The sequence below is a fragment of the Papilio machaon genome, chromosome 25 (genome assembly GCF_912999745.1).
Source record: "Papilio machaon chromosome 25, ilPapMach1.1, whole genome shotgun sequence".
NCBI lineage: Eukaryota > Metazoa > Arthropoda > Insecta > Lepidoptera > Papilionidae > Papilio > Papilio machaon.
Genome location: NC_060010.1, coordinates 2,040,171 through 2,064,390, shown reverse-complemented (window position 1 = coordinate 2,064,390; position 24,220 = coordinate 2,040,171). Strand labels below are relative to the sequence as shown.

The window sequence follows — 24,220 nt, the reverse complement described above, 5'->3', positions numbered from 1 at the left end:
TTTAAAGAATAGTAAACTTGGTATATGATGCGAAGATAATTATTGAAACATTTATGTTTAAAGGGACCAACGACAAATAATGAAATATAAATAATAATAACATTCTATATAGTTTGTTACCTAATAGCCAAAGGTATGTATAATTAGATCTTATAAAATAAATATACGAAATATCAAGTCAGTATTTTTGTAAGAAATCGAATAATAAAAACTTTTATTTCTATATTCTGTTGTTTTATTCCAACAAAACTTTTACAATATCAGAAGAACTGAAGATGCGTTGCCGTCTGATAAGATGTTTTTTGTGCCGATTTAAAACAAGTTAATTGATAAGAAATGAAATAAAAAAATTGTACTTATCATTTTATTCTCGTTTTAATGTTAACTTTTCAGAAACCAATAGGTTATCAAGCCCTCACTGTAAACTCATTGGAATTAAATTTCTAGGTCTTCTTTTCACACATAATTAATAAATATAAACATTTTTCACTTTCAATCCTTAAATACATTTATGTTTCAACGCTTTGCCTACGTTATTCGGTATATCATTTTACTCATCCTAACATCAAATTAATTCAAGTGTTCGCGCTCCTAGTTTAATAATGTTGCCCGTAATTTACATTTAAATGAAACCTATTTTTGAATAAGTTAGTAATTAAATCAAGTCTTTTACCAAATTTAATATCGATTATGCGCCTACGTTGAGAATAATAAAAATGTTCCCAATTCAGTAGTTCGGTGTTGCAACATTTTTTTAAATTTCCTTTCTTACAACAGTTAATGAAATATTGAGAGAGTTCTTAAAATAAATTAGCAAAAAGAAACTTGTTTGTTATAAGAAATAAATTATATTCTTAATAAATTTCTTTTAACATTATATAATTACAAATATTTATTATAAAAAATATAACTTAATTCTACTTGCTTATTTTTTTAACTGGTACGTATCTTTTCGTGTTTCCAACAACTAACACGGTGTACGGTCGTACGGTGTATTCTGTTCTACAGGGCTTTAAACACTGTGTACATTTTTGTATGAAAGTTGCTTGGTATTATGACACGGTGTCATTTGTTTGAAGTTTTTGTCACCAATCCGGCTTCGGCATTCGCTTGTCAGTCAGAAATTTGGAATTGAAGTCGTCGACATTTCTCAAAAGTTTTCTAAGTTTTTAAGTGTTCAAAAGTAACTTTTTAAACATATTTATGAGATATGAAAATAATGTGATTGAATAAGGAGTGAATTTTTGTATATTTTATGAAGTCAAAGTGTCAGTTTTTAATGTATGTTGTGAATAACTGTATTATTGTTTTGTGTAGGTGGCTACGTCCCTACTCCATGAATTGTCCTAATGTGAAAGTGTTTTTCGCATAAAGTTTATCTTCCATTGTTTCAAATATACCTGGTATTGTTATGAACATGCCTTGCGCTAAATTTGCGTAATACAAAGTTATGAAGAAGTTTGTGGGGATGTGTTAAAGTACAAATTAATTTGCCATTTTACGGGAAACAATTTGGTAAGTTCATATTATTATTATAAATAAAAATAGTTTTAGAGGGATGTATATTATTTGTATTTAAGTATGTTTTATGATCCTGAATTATTAATTTGTCTATTAACTCATTGAATTTAAGTTTAGCATCTTTATTATTTTGGTCTTTTAACCAGCTGTTTTATTATATTACCAAAGTATTGATTCTATCGAATATACATAATTTTTAAATAATAAAGGTGATAACCTATTTTTTACTTGTATTGAAATTAGTTTTTATATATTGACAAGTTTACAAATTAATAAAATTTTGATTCTTCTAACATTAGCATGTAACACACTAATTAATAAAAAATAGCCAAACTCTAGAAGTTTATATGCCAATTAGTTTTAGACATATCATATTAACAACTGTTGTTGAATGGGATGACTTGATCGGTGAAAGTTAATTTCAAAGTAGATAGGCATACAGCTAGAAGTATTACAAAGCAAGTATATGTTTGTAGCATGTATTTTTCATATATCTTGGTGGCTAACATTGAGCTTCACAGCGCAGTACCCTCTGCCACATTCCTATACAACCTGAAACACCTAAAATGTTGTTCTGCAGAGTGACTTGTACTATGTACGGAGCTGCCAAGATATTTGAAAAAACACTATGAATAAAATGTGTAATATTATTATAATGAAATATATTTACAGATCTGCAGACTATTGCAGCCATGAATGTGCCACCTCAGGTGATTGAAGGAGACGTCTTATCATCAGGTATTTAGTTGTAATAACTAAACTCTTTTTCTCTAATATTTGACCTTTTTTTAGAATATTAATTTAAATGGTAACTATTTACTCAACCAAACATTACAAAATTGGCAACAAAATATACTTTTTCTCTTATAATATTTAAACTTTACCATAGCTTGACGTTAGCTGTAGGCCAAAGGTGGAGAAAAGGTCAGGCGGTCTTTGATCTGCCCCTGAATCCCTTTACTTACTTCCCCTCACCTTCCTCCCATGCGTTCTTGGCTCAATTTATACATTTAAGAAAAAACAATGGAATGTTTTTTATTATTTTTAACAATTGTGCAAAATTAAGCTTGTATTCCAATACTAATTGCAGTTGTTGTTTAAAAAAAATACTATTATTCAGACAGATTTCTGTAGAAAGATATACATTCATAAGTGCAATTCTTTCATCTTCATCTCCCTGACCTTTTCCCACTTAAGTGGGGTCGGCACGCAAGGTTTCATAAACCTTGTTTTGATTTATTTTTTACGGCCGGCCGCCTGTTGCCAACCCTACTTGGGATTATGTATCTGTGTTAATAGTATTTTTTGCACTTTGTAGTAATGTTTAACTTTAAACAAAAGCATTACTGCACTTAGTTTGATTCATAAATGTTCACTAGACTCTATTTCATTAATTGCATTTAGTTTTCACTGTTTTCTTCCATGATAATAAAAAAAAAACATTATGATTTAAATGAAATTAATTCAGAAAAATATACATACAAACACAATTTAATATATGTAGATATAGTTGTAATAAAATCAAGTGTAATTTGCTTTATGGATTATTTACAGTATTTTCGATAGCAGCTGGTTCCGCTTGGCTTAGATAACAGGGTCCAGATAAGGTCATATTGCTATCAGATTGTGTTTAGTGCAAAATAACTAGCATAGATATATTATGAGTAAATGCTTTGTTTCTTTCACATCTTATTTACGTCATTTCTAATATACTTAGTAAATAAGAAAAATCCTCTCTGCTAAATGTAACCCCTAATATGTTTTAAGTTTAGTAGCATTATTTGAAACTAGTGGTAGCCCTCGAGTTATTCAGTGCAGAATTTAATTAAAAAGTAACATAATATGCACCTTCTGAGTCCTTCAAAGTCTCATAGAAATAAGACCAGCCGTTTTTTTTTTTTTGAATATTACTTACAGATATAGATACAGACAGATATAGGCACTACAATTTTTATTAATATGACCAGATCAAGAAAATCTTTTTAATACTAATAATAGATGATTATATCTAATTTTATAAAAATGTATCCAAGCGGTCGAAGTCTCGGGCATCAGCTAGTCATACATTAGATAAGTCATAATAAAAAATAAGCCAGGATTTTAAAATTTGATAATCTTACAGCATCGCGTTTACACTTATCACTACCAGACGCGTGTTACGTAACTCAGTAAGATAAATGTAATGCACTCAAGCCTCCACTGCCCTAAATTAAAAATATTGTTGTCCTTGTTTTTTGAGCTATAATGGCATGGTTGACAATATAATGTGGATGGCTATAAAGGTAGAGGAAGACCAAAGAAAGTATGGATGGATTGTGTGAAAGAGGATATTCGGAAGAAGGGGGTAAATTCAGATATGACGGCTGATAGAGATGTATGGAGGAGTAGTACATACTGTGCCGACCCTCCATAGTGATAAGGGCAGGTTGATGATGATGATGAATGACATGGTTGCCAAATATTTTTATAGATGTGTTTGAACAGTGGAAACACACCCTTATCTCAACTCGCGCTTCTTTTAAATTCATTCATCTATCTAATATATAAAATTCTCGTGTCACAGTTTTCGTCACCGTACTCCTCCGAAACGGCTTGACCGATTCTCATGAAATTTTGTGAGCATATTCAGTAGGTCTGAGAATCGGCCAACATCTATTTTTCATTTTTTTTAACTGCCCGCGGACGGAGTCGCGGGCGACAGCTAGTAGTCTATATAATATATTTTAAAACGACGTGTCTATATTTAAAATAATTAGATATTGTTTATGTTATACTATAGATTATTGTAAAATTCCAAGCTTTTGAGTATTAGTTTTGTTTATAAGTCTTGAAACGGATAAAAGATATTGAACTCTAAATCCACTAGTTTAAGACTAAAATAGTAATTTATAGATATTGAAGATAATGTTATCTTATTACAAAATAATTTTCCCACGCTACACTTGTTGTGTTATCTCTCATGTGAATTATCGAAAACGAATCTCCACAGACATAACATCAATAATGTTCGTATACAAGCCTTTTCAAATTCACAGTGACAAAGACAAACGGCAGACTAGTATTAAATGCGCGATATTTTTGTTGGCTTACCGTACGTTTCTGAGACAAAAAATCTCAGTTAAAATATTTTTTTTTCTCTTTTTTGTCAAAGATAAGGACAGATTTAGTAAATAACGACGACTTTTCATTACAATTGTTATGACACCAAAGATTTACGAATTTACGTATTTAGTACGCAAATTATTCTTTTTTTTAAATACATTTTTGTGGCGCTTTTTGATAGATTGAGGTCCCTAATTCGCACATTCTTGTATGAAACACCAAATAAAGTATACCCGCGAAAAAATTTACCCTTCTCTGAGTTGGGCGAAAATAAATTAGATGCATTATGATACTGTAAATATTGTGCATATATTTATCAATACTGAAACTATTGTTTATAAATCCCATTGTGTAATGTTTGTTATCACAGTATAATGTATTGTCAATAGATTTTGTGACATCACGGAGCCTTGACTAGTTTAAATTTATTTTTTAGTGCTCAGTATATGTTCCCGTTGACTAAGATTTCTAGCTAAATCTATATATATAAAAGAAAGTCGTGTTAGTTACACTATTTATAACTCAAGAACTTTTTTATCTTGTGTGCATTTTTTTTATTCCGCGCGGACGGAGTCGCGGGTAAAAGCTAGTTTGAAATAAAAATAAAGAAAAGTGTGTAAAAAAAACCTCCATCTTTTTAAAATAAAATTGTTATTGTAAACTAGTAATCAATTGATCGATATTCCTGTATGAAGCAAATATCATCATGTCCTTAAGGTGTCAAATATTACAGAGGCTCAGGTTTTATGACGATATAATTTTTAGTAAGTATTTTTTATTTTATAAATAAACATTCGCTCCGTGATATTTTAACTATCGCTGTGTTTTTCAAACTAATGATTTATTATCTACGTATTTTTAAAAAGGATTGCAACCTTTGGGAATTGAATTGCATAGTTAAGTAAGTCTGAAAGATATATTGAAGTTAACAATGCAACTTAGGATTCGTTGGACTTGTTGAATAAGAAATAGCTGTTGAATCGCCTGTTGCGTCCCAACTTGGGCTTCGTTGTGTCGCTTTCAGCAGCTAGTTAGGGCAGAGTCTCGAATACTCCTTGTGGGCGATCGATGCCGCGCCTGCGCCCTGTACCATACCCCGTACAAAGGCCGCCCAGCTTTTCACCAGGCCGGCCCTGTATATCACTCCGTTATTTGCGAATAATATCAATAAATCACATCATTACAAGCAGTAAATTTTAAAATCTAATTTCAATTAAATATCGTGTAAACACATGCAACATTTATAATTTTTTGTGTACGGGTTATTTCTTTTTTTTTCTTAATTATGTGAATTTGATTTTTATGAACAGCCAGTGTTAAATGTGAAATAAAAACTATTGGTGAACAAAAATGTAGTCTCGATATATAAAGGTAAGTGTTTTAGTGAAATAACTTGTTGCGCCCTGCGTTTCGATTATTCTGATTACGTAATGAGATGTCAGTAGAGCAACCCTAATGTATGGGCTTAGCTGTAAATGTTTCTTGTCACGAGATTTTTAAATGTTGTGTACTTTTTAATTTGTACTTAATAATTTATTTTTCCTAATTTTTCAAATTTTTCCATGAAATTCCATGTTCTATGTATATCACTACCTTGAACTCATTTTATCTAAGGTCGGCTCTACAGATTTTCATCTTGCAAATAGAATTTGTTATTTTTCATTTAACAAATTATTTATCATTCATTCACCTTTTAAGCCTTCCGACAATCTTCTTACCCCGTGTAAAAAGGTATATGGTATTTTACGAGTAATCTTACTAATATTTAAATGTGAAAGTTTAGATGGATGGATGGATGTTTGTTTGAAGATATATCCGGAACGACTCAGAGGAACTTGATGAAATTTAGCACAGATGTAGAACATAGTCTGGAAGAAAACATAGGTTACTTATTGCGTTTTTTTTAATTCCGCGCTGGCCGAGTCGCGGGCGACAGCTAGTTATTATTAAAAAGATAATTTAAGTTTGTAATTGTTATACATTTAAGACCAGATTATAAACTAAAATTACGACCAAGGAGCCTTTAGTTGCTGTTGCAGCAACTGTTGCACGAATAGGCTTAATTATTTGTTTTATACTTTTGCAGTTTGTGATTGTTTTCTGTGTGTGAGGTCTCTTTGTACCAAAGTTGTACCTCGCATCTTTACGCTCTTATTTAAAAAGAAAGTAATTAATGATCTTTAAAAGTTTGAGGAACTACTAACTGTGGACTTAACAGAGTGGAAAATTTCATGGAAAGCGTGTTATCCCTGGGTGTTTCTTGTTGGACTGATGCAGTCCACAGATTGAACAAAAATATTCCCATTGGGCTGATTGATCGGCAAGTCTATCGGGCCAACAGGAAAGAACCACCTTTATTTCTCGGGACTATGTGATTAAATATTTAAAGAATCTTTATACGGATACATAAAACTATACTTATTCAAAGCACCGGAAGTTCACAGACCCATAAGACCTTAGAAATGTATCGACTATCGCTTCTACGTACAACATAGATAACGGTTAAGTGCTACCGGGCTAAGAGTACCACGTTGAAATTATTACGAGGATAAAACATTTGGGAAAGTCTATTACAATTGTAATTATTGTCTACATGACCTAATTGTTGGTTTCTGAGACCAATATCTCTGTATAAAACATATCGCCATCTCCTTCGTTATCTGTGATAAAAAAGTGATAACTTGAACTAGATATGTTTTAAATGGGGTTTTTGATCTCAGAAATCCACGGTTAGAGACAACTAGAGAGTTGTTTAATGGTTAAACATTCGCTTACTGAATATCACTTAACTACACTAAGGAGTGTCCTCGGTGACTAATTGACTCCCTCTCTCTCTCTCTCTCTCTGCCTAGCTTGTATTGCACATGGTGGTGGGGTCGGCTTTTCCAATCAATTTCCACAACCTCGCCCTGTCCTCAACATCTTCATCTGAGATTTGGCACTCACTCATGTCTTTTAGTACCTACTACATCTTTCCATCTAGTTTTGGGTCTGCCTCTGGATCTGCGACCGGGAAGGGAAAGATGTAGTGCTAAATTATCGACGTAGTCCGGCGGCGTCCTGCTTATGTGACCATACCATCTTGACTATTTTCTGTTAATTTTTATTACTTTAATCTATTTAAAGAAAATTGTAATCTTAACTTGAAATTAAACTGTCTATAGTAGTGGTGGAAACAATGTTACTTTACATATATATCGGACATTTTTGTTTAATACTACTGTGGAATGTTTTCATGAAAGTAGTACAAAATTTAGAGTTATGTTGACTCGGTTGTACTTTTAAATGTGCACTAAATAAAATGTATCGGAATCAGCGGACATTTGCATATGGCCGACGCGACCTCGTTGGTTATTCCCAGAATCAATATTCTCGATGCACAGCTATAGAACTATCTGCGTATTCGAACATTTTTAATTTTGCTCTCACAGGTCAGCATTCTGTTAATATTTTACAAATTGACGTCGAAAGTCAATTTTCTTTTTGTTGTTGTATGTTTCCGAGTACATTTTGTATATTGTGTAGTTAATTTACTGATATTATTTCTTACCATTAAAGAATAGCTTGCATTGGATCATGTATTAAGAAGTTTTATTCGTAGACCTTTCTAAATTTTTTTTCGTTGAACATTGTATATCCCCACCGGTTCTTCCCCAGGGAGTTTTGAATCAATTTGTGTATCACTGTGTTAGAAAATATTAGAAGGTAAACTGTTATAAAATAACCATGAGAACTTACCTTTAATTAATGTAGTAAATCATATCTAATACAACGTTAAAGTATGGTAACCCCAGACGTTAATATCCTCGCATACGCAGTAAACGACTTTGTCGAGGTAAAAATGTCGCTTCTTTACGATTCGGTTTATGTCGGACCTAAAATGTTGCTTTTATTATTTCATTTTGTAATATTTGCGACATTTTTATGCTTCTGTTGTTTTAGTACTTACTAATGTCATTAGCGGCTTTTGCACTTATGATTAAATAGTTGACAATCGGTTCTTCATTCTGTAATTTAATATTATAGGCGTTTCAAATATTCTGGAACATGCGATTCGATATAGAAAACTAAATGTTATGTCACATGTCACTTAAACTTGTATCTTAATTCTTCAGAAGATACTGTAACATCTTTTGAGATCATTTAAATACGATATCTTTTCTACTTTGTTTTCTTCTGAAAAATTATGATAAAAACAATATGAAATATATTCGTGGCGAGTGATACATTTTTACAGACGTTTAGTCTTCGTTTAGACATAACTTAAGAAGGCCATTCGTCGTGCTGATTGGTCACGGCTGTTCTATGTTATTACAATACGTTAAATTGTTTTATGTTGAGTCGAAGTATTCGGCATTCAGTTATGTTTCATGTAAAGTTTATGTGATTAATAAGGTTTCTTTCTAGACGTTCTTTGTTAGATTTAAGACGTATGTTCATATCTTACTGACATTTTTTTTTATTCATAAGGTGGCAAACGAGGATTCTGCCTCCAGAATTCGACGAAATAGCGAAGCGATCATTGCCTATAAATATCCGCAATTGCATATGCGTTGCCAACCTTTCATCGACGGAAGAAAGGAAGGGATGCACAGAAAGAGAATACTAACTATGTGTGCTCTATTCCGTCAGAGACACTTCGAAAAAGGACTAAAATTATACCTTCGGAATGCACACTCATCAGACGAAACTCCTAACTACTTCCATTTCAAGTCTGTTTTCTTCGTGGTCGTGGTATTTTACCGGTAGAGCCGTCTCACTCGTGTAACAGATGTTGCTGGCGAAGTCTGGTTTTTTTTTTCTCTCTACCTCTGACATATTTGGGTCAGAGCCTATTTTATCTAATTCACATTCATTCCAGTTCTCGCAATTATTCTTCTCGTACTTTCATGCAGCATACTATTTCTTTCTATCATCCTTCATCTTTTACTCTGCTTCGGCGAAGTCTGGTTAAGGAAGGTATTACGGATGTGATTTAACAGCTGACTTCATTAAGATAGATTGATATTGAAGAACGAAATGTGTATTGAAGGCACCGAAAGAAACCATTTAAGAACTTTGATGACATTAAGTCTAAAAATATTAATTAAATAAAAGAATAAGCGACACCCGGTCGAATAGAATTAAGGACAAAGGGAATCCATATAAGTAGAGTTACTCGGTTACTGTACCTTTCTAAAGCGGTTAGTGTACTTCCTTTGGAGGAAGGATTCCTTCACTTAGAATTATTAATTACTATAAAATGACCCATGAAATCAAGTTGATACGAGTTTGGACTCTAATGGTACATTAGAAATACTACAATTCGAATCGTTTCATTTCGTTATCAAAACTCTGTATTATTTTGTTTTTATAAATTTTAACAGATTATTTTAAATTTACTTATAGTCTTTTAGGATAAGATTCACAATGGCGGAATTTGAACTCACGACCACGTGATCGGATGTCAGTAAACCATAGGGTTATTTTTGGATACACCTCGATATATACATTCACCTATCACGAATATGTACGATATGTGATTTCGTAACGTCATTCGTTTTTCAACGACAAAATATTTCAAAATTGAAAAAAGATACAACGCTCTACAAATCACAAATTTTGACGATGGCGTTACAAATAGTTTCTAGCAAATTTTCTTGCTAGGCCCTTTGATTCAAAACAAATATTATTTCAAGTTAATGTGAATTTGTTTATCCAAACATTACCGTGAATACTATTGCTGTCTCTGTTTTATTCAAAGACATAAATGAGAATAGCAATATTATAATGGACAGTAAAGATTCGCCGTTGTCTATAGCCTGTTACTTATTGCAAAGAACGATAACTCGTGATGGAGTCGTAAAACACATACGTCAATTACGAACAAAACTAAGTTTTATAGCGCGAAACACGAGTTAAACTTTTACAAGTAAAATTTATTGTAAAACGCTCACGTCTTGTCTGTCGCTTTACTGTAGGTGATTATACCTTTTCTTTAAATACTAAACTTGATTTCCACTGATAAGGCAATTGTAGAAACGTCAAAATAGTGGAAATCCACATTTACAGGATATACGTATATGACTTCAAATTTAAGTTAGGTTTTGAATGTTATCAAGATTTTTGTTTTGTTCTATAGTTCATGAGCTCTGACACCTCTATGTTTTCTATAAAGTTTGCAATCCTTGCGATGAATAAACCTTTCAACCTACCAACAATGAAATAGATCCTGAGAAAAAAATAAGTATAGTAGGACAAACTTATCTGGTCCAGTGACAGGGGTGTTGTTATCGTGTTTAGTTCTGTCAGAAAATATACAAAACCTACAGGGCCATAGAAATTGATATACAAAGCAGCTACAGTCTGACAAGGTTCTTGTGACGCTTGACATTGACAGAGGGGCTATAAGGTGTCGTCTCTGTCGATATTTTTATGCCATTTTCTATGCCCATTTTCTGACAGAACTAATCGCGACAGAAGCGCCTCTCTCATACAATTACATATCCTTGTTCGACTATAATTTAGGTTAACTATAGTTTAGTTTAACTTCCGCCCACCGGGTCAGATAAGTTTGTCAGTCTATACCAGATTCACAAACCAAATTATATTGACCCTCGTATCTTTGTTTATCGTACAACTTGGGTCAAATAAGTTGGCTATTTGCCAGGATTGTCACGCGCCTTGACCCGGCTATAACTGGGTCAGACAATGGTAAATAAGGGGTGAAATGTTTACATTCCGTTTGGCAACCCTCGCGTAATGCCGCATTGTTATCCGAGGATAAATGGGCTATTTGGAGGCTTGTTCCCGAAACGCTTCTGAATTTTATTGCCTTGTAATCTGTAAGCAAATGAATGAAATGAAAAATCTCAAATATGCTTTTTTCATAGCATAAATATGCTATAGCTTTTTAACTTAGTGGTAATAAAAAATATAATTTCGGAATTGAACAATTAAAAAAAAACAGCTTTGTATCTACAACTTTTTATATTCCGATCAGTGGGCCTAGTACGAATATTTTTGACAAGAGTATCACCATTGACTTGTGCAGCGCCCCAATTTGGTGTACTTTAAAGTACACCAAAGATCTCATACTAATTTTATATATAAAAGACGATGACGATACGAAGGTGATTGTCACAAATATTCATGCTAGGCATGCATGCATACTCATGTAACTAAAATTTGAAAAAGATGGCGAATTTTGCTTGCGCAATTGTTTATAGGATTCTTATAGATGTTTTTGTGGTTTAAATAAATCTATTCTAAAAAAATGCAATTGCGATTCAATGATACATAATATATTTGTAGTATTGAACATAGTCAGTGGCTTTTTTTTGTATTTAATTCTGGTTATTAAATGCACAGACGAAACGCAAAAATACATTTCTCTTTTCTGCGGTTTTCTTGGAGGCCATAGCATGAATCATGATACATACCTACCTTTTATTTATCATCTATTTCGCTTCGTTTGATTATTATTCTTGTTGCTGGTCCCTTATCAAATTTAAATTAATAAATTACAGACGAGGGCGGTGGGAGTTCGGAGTCGCGTTCTGACAGCAGCGAGGACGAGGTGACCGAACACGCGCCCAGAGCCACGCCTCCCGACAACATGGCGGCCGCCAGGGCACAGGTGCGAACAATACATTTGTACTACCTTTCTACCACAAACGACAATAATCGTAACAGGTGTAATATCCGGACTTATTTATTAACGTCTGAAACATATAATCACCCAAGGGAAACAGAAATATGCTTGATATGAAATTGGAATTTAGTTTGCTACGGTAATGCGCTTGGAGCAAAATTAACTTGTTTCCTACAAATTCATATTGATCAGGGCACATGTCGAACAGTCCTTTATGAGTGTAAATAAATAAGTGATGAATCTTACAAATATGATCATGATCGTGTTTGTATGGAGTTAAATTTCAGGCGTAGTTTATGACCCAGGTGCCGACGATCAGCGTAACCCCGCACAGCCCGGGCGTGTTGGACGACAGCCTGCAGCAGCTGAGGCGGCTAAACGCGGCCGTGCAGCGCATGCGAGCGGCGCCACTACCACTATTGGTATCCACTCTTAGGACATTGCTTCGACGAGTATGAATGCGTAAATGTATGAATGTGGAAGAAGCGAGAGTGGTATGACCGTGTCATATAGAAGTCCGTGATTTCTAACTTCTCCGTTACGAGCTTGTTGTGTTGTTGGTATATTTCGAATTATGTGAAAATGTATGGTAAAAATGGCGTAATCCGATTTACATTTCTTCAGATAGTGTCACAAGGGTAAAAAAGACAGTTGGACTAGTTAGTTCTGTTCTGTAAAGTTAGTTGATAAATAAATAAATTAGTTAAAAGAGGAATGTGAACCGCGGTGGAGGAAGATCGATAGAAAAAGAGGGTATGCGTAAGAATACAGAAGGGCTCGAAATGGATAAAATAAGAATGGATCATTTGACAGGCAACTGGTAACAGCCGTCTGAGCACATCCTGTCCGTCGCTGTGCAAAGATGGTGTGGTCGAGCCCGAGTGCTCGTCCCCCACACACCTCGACTTCTACCCACAGAGCCGCAAGGGGAGTGGTGAGTACCCACGTAACATGTCCCGCTTTATAATAAAGAACAATAACATATTAGGTCCTTACATATGAAATTGGCGTTTTGTATGGGAGGAACAAAAAATCGAATATTTTTTAATGTAATATATTTAATTAATCAAAGTATGAACCATTATTTTCTATGCACTTTTGCCATCTCATAGGTAGTTCATTGATCCCTTTACTAAAAAAAACAGTCGGACGGGAATCAATAAAATATTTGAAGGCGATTTGGACTGCCCCATCGGAGTTGAATTTTTTCCCTTGCAAGAAGTTATCCAAATTTCGAAAAAAATGGTAATCTGTTGGAGCAAGGTCCGGGGAGTACGGAGAATGTCTTAGACTTTCCAATTGAAGCTCTTCTAATTTAGTAGCCGTCTGTTGCGCAGTGTGTGGTCTAGCGTTGTCGTGAAGCAGCAGTGGCGTGGAGCGATTGACCAGCCTAGGTTGTTTAGCCGCTAGCTTTTCCATCATGGTTTGCAATTGCTGACAATAGACATCAGCCGTAATAGTCTGGCCAGATTTGAGAAAACTGTAATGAACAATACCGGCACTAGTCCACCAAACGCTTACATGTAACTTTTTTGGGGTTAATTTTCGCTTGGGGCAGGATTTGGCTGGCTGGCCAGGATCCAACCATTGCGCTGAGCGCTTCCGATTATCGTAAAGAACCCATTTTTCATCACAGGTAATGATTCGGTTTAAAATACCTTCATTATTGTGCCGGTTTAGTAATGTAACGCAACAGTCGACGCGCGTTTGCCGGTTTGCTTCAGTCAATTCGTGAGGTACCTTTCAAGCTTTTTAATCTTCCCAATTTGCTTCAAGTGAATTAAAACAGTTTTATCACTAATGTTATGTTTTAACATTAGTTTCTTGAATAAAAGTCTGTTTCTTGCAATTGATTTATTTGTAACACGTTTTTACACTGTTGTCTGTTGTAACAGAAGTCGGAAAGGGAAGAGAAAGGCACGCGAACAGAAAGCATCGACAAAGAGTATGAAATGTCAAAGATTAACGAAGCAATTCGTAACATTCTCGCCCTTTTTACAAATAGTGAGATTATATAACTCTAAAATAACACAATAGAATCTAGTAGTTACATTATTTAAGTAATAGTATTAATAGTTAACAAGGTAAGTATGATGTACACACAAGGTAAGTATTCTTTACACTTTTGTAGCAAATCAATTATAATAATAGAAGTAGTAATCATAACATAACACTAGTAACTAAGTAACAAAAAAATTAAAGTAGCTTCTAAGTAGATTTAAATTTATGTTCTAGTAGGTAACAAAATTAACTTATGAATAGGTCTAGCATAGTCTCCTTTAGAAGTACGGATAACAACTGACCTGATAAGGCCATCCGTTTTATTCATTTTGGTAGAAATTACCCTGCCTAGAGGCCAAAATGTGGGGGGAGTAACTTCATCTTTAATTATTACTAAATCTCCAATATTTAAATTATTATGAATCTTTAACCACTTGTTTCTAGTTTGTAACTCTGATAAATAACTGAAATAGAATTGTTTCCAAAATCTCTGTTTTAATTGTATTATTCTTTTGTAAATATTAAGTCTAGACTCATTTATTTCTAGTAAATTAGGCTCAGGTAAGTCTGTTATAGCTGTACCTATGATAAAATGAGCCGGTGTTAGACAAGTTAAATCATTTGGCAAATCCGTGATAGGATACAAAGGTCTGGAATTTAATATTCCTTCTATCTGCACTAATACAGTGTAAAGTAATTCATATGTTAACTTAGTAGTAAACAAATATCTCTTAAGTAGTGACTTAACAGATTTTATACCTGCTTCGTAAATACCACCCATATGGCTAGCTAACGGTATAGTAAAATTGAACTCTATGTTATTAGAAGCACAAAAATCGGTTATTTCACTATAACATTTGTCATTTTTAAACATTTTATAAAGATCATGAAGTTCAGATTTTGCACCCTTGAAATTCGTTGCATTATCTGTATACAAACAAGTAGGCAATCCTCGTCTAAATATAAACCTCTTTAAAGCACATATAAAAGCTTGAGATGACAGGTCTGTCACTAATTCTAAATGAATTGCCCTAGTAGCCAAACACACAAACAAATATATCCTTTTAAATATCTGCAGTTTCTAGCCATAGTGTTTCTGATGGAAACAGCACCACTAAAATCTATTCCTACGTGCGTGAAAACACGAGTTAATGTAACCCTAGGAGTTGGTAGGTTTGACATTTGTTGTCCACAGACTGTTCCTCTGTACCTAGTACATCTTACACATGTGTGAATACATTTCTTAACTTCACGTCTACCATGTATTGGCCAGTAAGTGAGCCTTATGTTGTATAATGTGTTTTGAACTCCCGCATGAAGTAATTTGAGATGATAATGACGTACAATTAATGTAGTTATGTGGTTTTTAGCAGCTAATATAATAGGGTGTGCCTGACTATATGGTATGTCTGAGTGCTGAATGCGCCCTCCCACTCTTAACAAATGATTTTCATCTAAAAAAGGATTTAAGTTTCTGATAGGGCTAGAAGTAAATGTGTATAATTTATGTGTGCTTATGTGATCTGACTGTGTATTATTATTCTGAGCATTTTGTAATTCGCTAATTTCTTTTGGGAATGACTGATGTTGTGATGTTTGAATGATAAAATTATGTGCATGTTTGAGTTCAGAGACTGATAAATAAGAAATGTGTTTGTTAGTTTTGTTTTTTAAATTATATATGAATCTAAATATATATGCTACTGACCTAGTTAAGCGAGTAAAATTAGAGATCTTACAAAAGTGATCATAGAAGAATGAGTAATTAATAGTTATTTTTGTACAAATATTTACCACTTTAGTTGTTGACAAATCAATTACTTTTTGACTATCATTTTCAGGTATATTTGCAGTGATAGGCCACAATGTTTGGTCTTGTGTTAACCAAGAAGGTCCACTCCACCATAAAGAGCATGATGGAAGTGCATTTGGCATGACACCTCGTGTAATTAAGTCAGCTGGATTTTGTTTAGTATTAATGTAATACCAGTTGTCACCCTGTGTAGTATTAATGATAAGCATGAGTCTATGGGTAACATATGTGTCATGTTTATGTTTGTATGGTGATTTTATCCAACTTAATACAATTGAAGAATCTGTAAATAAATATATACATGAAATATTGATTTTATTTTTAGTTGTATCTAAAAATCTGTTAGTTAACTGAGCTAAAAGTAGTGCTCCACACAATTCTAGTCTAGGGATTGACTGTTGCTTTTTAATAGGTGCAACTTTAGACTTAGCCGTTACTAAAGTACATGTAATCTCTTTGTTAGGATAAGTTGCTCTTAAATATAAACATGCTCCATAGGCTTTCTGTGAAGCATCACTGAACCCTAACAAAATGATATCTGTAGGAATATCAGAAAAGTAATATCTAGGAATCTGTATATCTTTTAAAGAATGTAATTGTGAAATGAACATATTCCAAATTTCCAACAATTCTTGAGGAATTAAAGAATCCCAATCTATATTTTGTTTCCAAATATCTTGCATTAATATTTTTGCTAATATAATTGTTGGAGATAGTAAACCAATAGGATCATATATTTGTGCAATTTGAGATAAAACATTCCTTTTGGTACATTGAGAGTTGTCACTTGAATTAGGAATGGAAAGTTGAAGTACATCTTTAGTAGGTATCCACTGTAAACCAAGAGTTTTGACTGGGGTGTGAGATAAAAAGTTGTAAGAATTGTTCTCAGTTTGTGTACAATCTAACTTTAAGACATGTGATAATATCTCTGAATGATTAGTTGACCATTTATGCAATTCGAAACCAGCTTTACTCAATAAGTCAATGAGCTGAGTACATAATTCTACACATTGCTCCACGGACTGAGCACCACATAAATAATCATCCATATAAGAACTAGACTTTATACATTCTGCAGCTAGCTTATGAGTGTTTATGTATTTATCAGCTAAATGTTGCATTGTGCGGCAAGCAAGGAAAGGAGCGCTCTTAGTACCATATGTAACAGTTTTTAGTTCTAAGCATTTCAATGGTTCTGTGTTTGAATTCCGCCATAAAATTCTCTGTAGGGCTGTAAATTTAGGATTAACCCAGATATTTCTATACATTTTAACAATATCACAAATGAAAGCATATTTATAAAGTCGAAAGCAAAGTATTATATCAAATATATCATTGTAAATGTTAGGACCTTCATATAGAATATCATTAAGCGATAAACCACTAGATGTCTTAGCACTGGCATTAAATACTGTGCGTAATTTTGTAGAAACACTCTCAGGTCTTATGATAGGAAAATGAGGCATGTAATAAGCATGTTCATCTGATGATGAGAAGTTTTCAATATAGTGTGCATGTCCAAGCTCTAAAAACTCATTAATGAATGCTTTGTATTTTTTGTGTAGGCTAGCATCTTTGTTAAATCTTGACTCAAGTTTAAGTAAGCAACAATAAGCAGTTTTGAAAGAATTACCTAGCTCTTTGAGCTTTTCAGATAGTATCGGTAAATCTACTATGTATTTGCCATTATTGTCTTGTATAGTAGTAGATGTGAATAGGTTTTCACAATATTTATCTTCAGGGGAGAGTAATTGTTTTTGAGGCAACTCCTCCTGTTCCCAAAAGGCCTGAAGTAATTTGTCTGTAGAGTTATAAGATAGATGCATACTAATATGTGTTATGCAGTTGTTTGTAAGTTGTTGAGTATCTGGAATATATGCACCAGAAACAACCCATCCAAATATAGTCTCTATTAAGAAAGGTAAATGTGAACCAAGTTTTATTCGGCCTGTTAATAATAATGAATAGAATAGTTCTGCCCCAATGAGTAGATCAACCGTGCTGGGTATGAAAAATGTAGGATCAGCAAGAGTATTTGTCACCTTAGGTGGAATGTGCCATGTATGTGTGGGTATATAGTTATGAGGTAATGGCACTGCAATATTGTCCATCACTATAAATGTGAGATTAGCTTTGTAATCATTGTAATGAGATGAAATATTTGTATTGATACTAACTTGTGATTGAGAATGACTGTTGCCAACACCTTGTATGACACAAGCATCATACTGGAAATTAAGTCGCAAAGCAGAGGCTAGTCTGTGGGTAACAATGTTTACCTGGCTCCCAGCATCCAAAAGAGCTCGCGCGTTCACCCACTTGCCCAAAGAGTCTTGTATTTGCACAATAGCTGTAGAAAGCAATATTTGTTGTTTATTAGTGTTAGACATTAATACAGTAGAAGTAGTATTAGTATTTTCATGTAAAAGAGATGTTTGATTAGATGTCACATTTTGTGATTGTAAGTTAGATGCATGTGGTTGCATGTGATAGTAATTAATGTTAGTATTAGTGTTAGGTGTACCTATTGGAGTAGCATTTTGTAGAGAATATGTTTGTTGGTTGTCACACACATTCATTGAAGCATGACTAACCTGTTGAGTTTTCTCATAATGTATAGAGGTGTGATGTCTACCACGACACATTTGACATTTATATTTTGAACACTTATGTTTAACTTGGTAAGGCTGTAAACAGTTATAACACAAAGACTTAGATTTAATTAATTCTATACGATCATGTACTGGTAATTCAAGATAATTTGGACATTTATACAGATAATGTGGTTTTTTACATAATATGCAAGATGTATTAACTTCAACAGAGGCAACATAAGATAATTTTGAACCATGTTTTTCATGAAATTTATCATTTATTAATTCAAAGGCAGTTCTACGACCATTCATAAACTCAAGTAGCTCACCCAAACTAGCAATAGTGTTTTCTTTCCTATTCAATTCCCATGCAGCACGCAATGAGTTATCTAATTTTTGAGATATTAAGAATACTAATAAAGCATCCCAACTGTTGACAGGTAAATTTATAGCTTTTAAAGAATCTAAACTTTGCTGCAATGTGACAAGAAATTCTTTTAGATTATATCTAGTTATAGTAGTAAAGTTTGTAATAGCTTTCAAATGGAAATTAACAATTATAGTTTTGTTTTCATACCTTTGGTTGAGGATATCTAGAGCCCTGACATAGTTCTCTTCAGTAATTAGTAGTGAAGATATAAGACCAGCAGCTTCTCCAGTTAATGCCGTTTTCAGATATTGTAGCTTATTCACGACTGGTATGTCAGCATTATCCACGGAGGCCATGAAAATGTTCTTGAATGCAGGCCATTGTCTTATATCACCGTCGAACTTCGGCAGCTCTAACTGCGGTAGTTTTACCCTGGGTTTTCTGTAGTCTGAATTCGTATTGGAGCTAAGACGATCATAAATGTTTGATGTATTTGGTTGCACAATGGGTCCGCATAGTAGTTCCTCTATTCTTGCTTTTACACTGAAGTATTTATTTTCGAAGCTGCTACGTTCTTGTTCGTTCCGAGTTGTATCTTCATAATCAAAAAGTTCAATGTTGGATTGCACCTCGTCAAACTTCTGGAAAATTCTATCAACTTCCGATTGTCTTGCTTTAATCTCATATATATTATTTGTAAGATCGTAATTTTGTATATAATTATATATGCGAGTAAGTTTTCCTTTGATGGAACTTCTTTGTACTTTTAAATTGTCTAAGATATTTCTTTCGCCACCATCTTCTTGTGTCGCCATTTTTTATTGTAGTCGGCGTTGTCGAAAAAATTAATATACAATAATAAATTGTGATATTGCACTCACGGTACTCTTGAAAGCTCGAAGGACCAAAAATGTTATGTTTTAACATTAGTTTCTTGAATAAAAGTCTGTTTCTTGCAATTGATTTATTTGTAACACGTTTTTACACTGTTGTCTGTTGTAACAGAAGTCGGAAAGGGAAGAGAAAGGCACGCGAACAGAAAGCATCGACAAAGAGTATGAAATGTCAAAGATTAACGAAGCAATTCGTAACAACTAACATCGCAGCCTGCAGCTAACTCGGACGTGGTTTGCGATGGATCCGCTTCCACAATAGCCTTCAACTCTTCATTATCAACTTGAGTCTCAGGCCGTCCACGGGGCTTGTTCTGCAGATCGAAATTTCCAGAACGAAAACGTTGGAACCAAAAACGAACTGTGTTTTCTTTTGCAACACGACCGCCATACACATCATTCACCCTTCGAGTCGTTTCCGCAGCACTAGTACCACGGCGGAACTCGTACTCGTAAATAATGCGATATTTTAAGTTTTCCATTTTGTAAAATGAGTGACGCAAACAGAAAAAAAACAGAAGAAAAAAAACAAATGAATGACGGTCATCGAACCACAAATACATGAGTCTATAGCTGTACAAATTTGAATTTGGAATTCCTTACCAAAGAGGAGACATTCGTGATTAAAGTGGCCAGTACGAAAAACGCCAATTTCATATGTAAGGACCTAATATAAAAAAATGTTGTAATCTAACCTTCCTCACATTCTCTTTGCAATGTTATGTGGTATGGCAAAGTTTTCTTAGCTTAGCAGAGTCAAAATAAAATGTAGAGCATTAAGTTATAAGTGTTTTTTTAATAACATTGTAATTTTGTATTGTTCCAGGGGATGCGCGGCAATGGGGTGGTTGGGGCGGCTGGGGGTGGGACAGACGTGACGAGGGCCGGCGCAGCTCTTGGGCTGCGCTTGAGCCCGGCGCTAAGCCACCTGACGCTAGGCGACAGAGAAGGTAATAAAAATTCAAAGTTTATATCTGATCGTGGTTAAGTAAGATTTACTTAGTAATACTACAGGTGGGTCGACTGCGAAGGGATGTTTGTGTTTCTCGCCCCTGTATTACTTTATGTTCCCCTGATAACTAAAATTGTGTTTTGTGCAGGGACTTTGTAAACTTTGTAGGGCATTATTAAAAATAATTAGTACAAATCCCTTCTGTAGTATACTGCAATGTAATGTTCCATATTATCGGATCCATTATGGCCACATTAGAGACATAAGTAACGATAGAGAGAAAAAATGCAATTTCATTATCTATATATATAAAAGAAAGTTGTGTTAGTTACACTATTTATAACTCAAGAACGGCTGAATCGATTTGACTGAAAATTGGTGGGCAGGTAGCTTAGAACCAGGAGACGGACATAGGATAATTTTTACCCCGTTTTCTATTTTTTATTCCGCGCGGACGGAGTCGCGGGTAAAAGCTAGTTAATATATAAATTAGAAATCATAAAAGCAAAAGTAGTATGTAGCAGTTGATATAAAACCAGGAATATCTGAACAACGAATGAATTCTAACAAATAGTTTTAATATAGCTCTATATAGAGCTTAGCAATAGTAATTTATGTATGCCTAGTATTTTTTTTGTGACTGAGTAGTCACTGTTTGTCTTGAAGAGGCATTTTCACCGGGCTTGAGGTGGCCGGGTGCAGATGGCGCTTAGCCTAAACCTCGTTTAAGAGTAACTAGGGTTACTTCGTTATTATTACCTGATTGGATTGTTATTATTATTATGCCTAGTATAGTCTACCAGTATTATATACATGACTTATGTGTATAATTGGATATATATTGGATTTTCAGAACAAATAATTATACTGTTATGTAATGTTTGTCAGTAATCTGAATGGGCACAGCGCTTCTCTATCATCAATGGAGTCTGAGAGCGAGGTGCCGCGCCCCGTGCGACACTCCACACACTCACTCAATGATAATGACTTAGCTGTGAGTACAACTTGATATGTGAACACTAAATTCACCTTAAACTCCTTTTCCACTAAGCGAATAACTGCAGGACTCTTATTCGTAAATTGTGGCATGGAAATGTTGTATTTTTTATTCTATCGCTTAGTAATAAAAAGGTTCATAGGGAATTTACTTCTGTTCTATAATTGTTAATTTATTATTGTTTTCATTGTATTACATTTCATATGTGAAGAATTTGATACTTCATAGGTTTGAGTTTTAAAGTAAATAGACAAGGTATAATAAAGTGTTTTGTGTATTTGTTTTTTTCTATATTACAAGGTGGTAAATTTGCAAGCGGCCAAATGAATTCGCCGAAATGGCGAAGCGACCGCTGCTTATAGACATTCGCAATTGCAGATGCGTTGCCTACCCTCAATCTACGAAGGAGGCAACGCGCAAAAAAATAATATTTAACCTTCCTTTGCATCTCCTCCTCCATCAAATCCATCTCCCCTTCCCATCCTTTCCTTATAAGAAGAGGGTTGGAAGGGAAAGAGGACTAAATTAAATCCTCCGGCACCACACTCATCAGATTGTACTTGGTATTACTTCCACTTGACGTCTGTCTTCAATTTGTATAACAGAAAGACTTCGAGAAGGTGACGCTGGCTCTGCGCGCTGCGGGCGGCGGCGCGGCGGTGAGCGGCGGGCGGCTGGCGGCGCGTCTCCCGCTGCAGAAGTCTGTCTCCACCCCCAGCATTGTCGCCGCAGTGCAGCCCGCACAGCCCGCGCCACCTGCCAACGCGTGAGTACATCACTGCACGCACATACACACACGTACAACTATACGCATATTACGTACACGCACACGTACACACACGTACATCTGTACGCACATTACGTACACGCACACGTACACACACGTACATCTGTACGCACATTACGTACACGCACACTTACACACACGTACAACTGTACGCACATTACGTACACGCACACTTACACACACGTACAACTGTACGCACATTACGTACACGCACACTTACACACACGTACAACTGTACGCACATTACGTACACGCACACGTACACACACGTACATCTGTACGCACATTACGTACACGCACACTTACACACACGTACAACTGTACGCACATTACGTACACGCACACGTACACACACGTACATCTGTACGCACATTACGTACACGCACACTTACACACACGTACAACTGTACGCACATTACGTACACGCACACGTACACACACGTACATCTGTACGCACATTACGTACACGCACACTTACACACACGTACAACTGTACGCACATTACGTACACGCACACTTACACACACGTACAACTGTACGCACATTACGTACACGCACACGTACACACACGTACATCTGTACGCACATTACGTACACGCACACGTACACACACGTACATCTGTACGCACATTACGTACACGCACACTTACACACACGTACAACTGTACGCACATTACGTACACGCACACTTACACACACGTACAACTGTACGCACATTACGTACACGCACACGTACACACACGTACATCTGTACGCACATTACGTACACGCACACTTACACACACGTACAACTGTACGCACATTACGTACACGCACACGTACACACACGTACATCTGTACGCACATTACGTACACGCACACTTACACACACGTACAACTGTACGCACATTACGTACACGCACACGTACACACACGTACATCTGTACGCACATTACGTACACGCACACTTACACACACGTACAACTGTACGCACATTACGTACACGCACACTTACACACACGTACAACTGTACGCACATTACGTACACGCACACTTACACACACGTACAACTGTACGCACATTACGTACACGCACACGTACACACACGTACATCTGTACGCACATTACGTACACGCACACTTACACACACGTACAACTGTACGCACATTACGTACACGCACACTTACACACACGTACATCTGTACGCACATTACGTACACGCACACTTACACACACGTACAACTGTACGCACATTACGTACACGCACACGTACACACACGTACATCTGTACGCACATTACGTACACGCACACTTACACACACGTACAACTGTACGCACATTACGTACACGCACACGTACACACACGTACATCTGTACGCACATTACGTACACGCACACTTACACACACGTACAACTGTACGCACATTACGTACACGCACACTTACACACACGTACAACTGTACGCACATTACGTACACGCATACTTACACACACGTACAACTGTACGCACATTACGTACACGCACACGTACACACACGTACATCTGTACGCACATTACGTACACGCACACTTACA

At 35.1% G+C, this 24,220-nt stretch overlaps 2 protein-coding genes across 2 annotated transcripts in view; one reads left to right on the top strand and one right to left on the bottom strand.

The window, feature by feature from the left end:
- Nucleotides 1-1,281: 1,281 nt before the first annotated feature.
- LOC106711239 (rho guanine nucleotide exchange factor 18) overlaps nt 1,282-24,220 on the top strand; it is a 49,582-nt gene continuing 26,643 nt past the window's right edge. The window contains exons 1-8 of the mRNA XM_045684328.1: nt 1,282-1,515; nt 2,194-2,259; nt 12,132-12,241; nt 12,562-12,678; nt 13,070-13,190; nt 20,757-20,880; nt 21,771-21,876; nt 22,485-22,645. Coding sequence (XP_045540284.1) covers nt 2,214-2,259; nt 12,132-12,241; nt 12,562-12,678; nt 13,070-13,190; nt 20,757-20,880; nt 21,771-21,876; nt 22,485-22,645 — 785 coding nt within the window. The 5' untranslated portion in view covers nt 1,282-1,515; nt 2,194-2,213. The remainder of the gene's footprint in view (nt 1,516-2,193; nt 2,260-12,131; nt 12,242-12,561; nt 12,679-13,069; nt 13,191-20,756; nt 20,881-21,770; nt 21,877-22,484; nt 22,646-24,220) is intronic.
- Nucleotides 18,230-20,085, bottom strand: LOC123722438. Its single transcript, XM_045684326.1, has 2 exons — nt 19,245-20,085; nt 18,230-18,423 (listed from the first exon to the last, which is right to left on the bottom strand). The coding sequence occupies exons 1-2, from the start codon at nt 19,850-19,852 to the stop codon at nt 18,309-18,311; spliced, it is 723 nt and encodes a 240-aa protein (XP_045540282.1). The 5' UTR covers nt 19,853-20,085; the 3' UTR covers nt 18,230-18,308.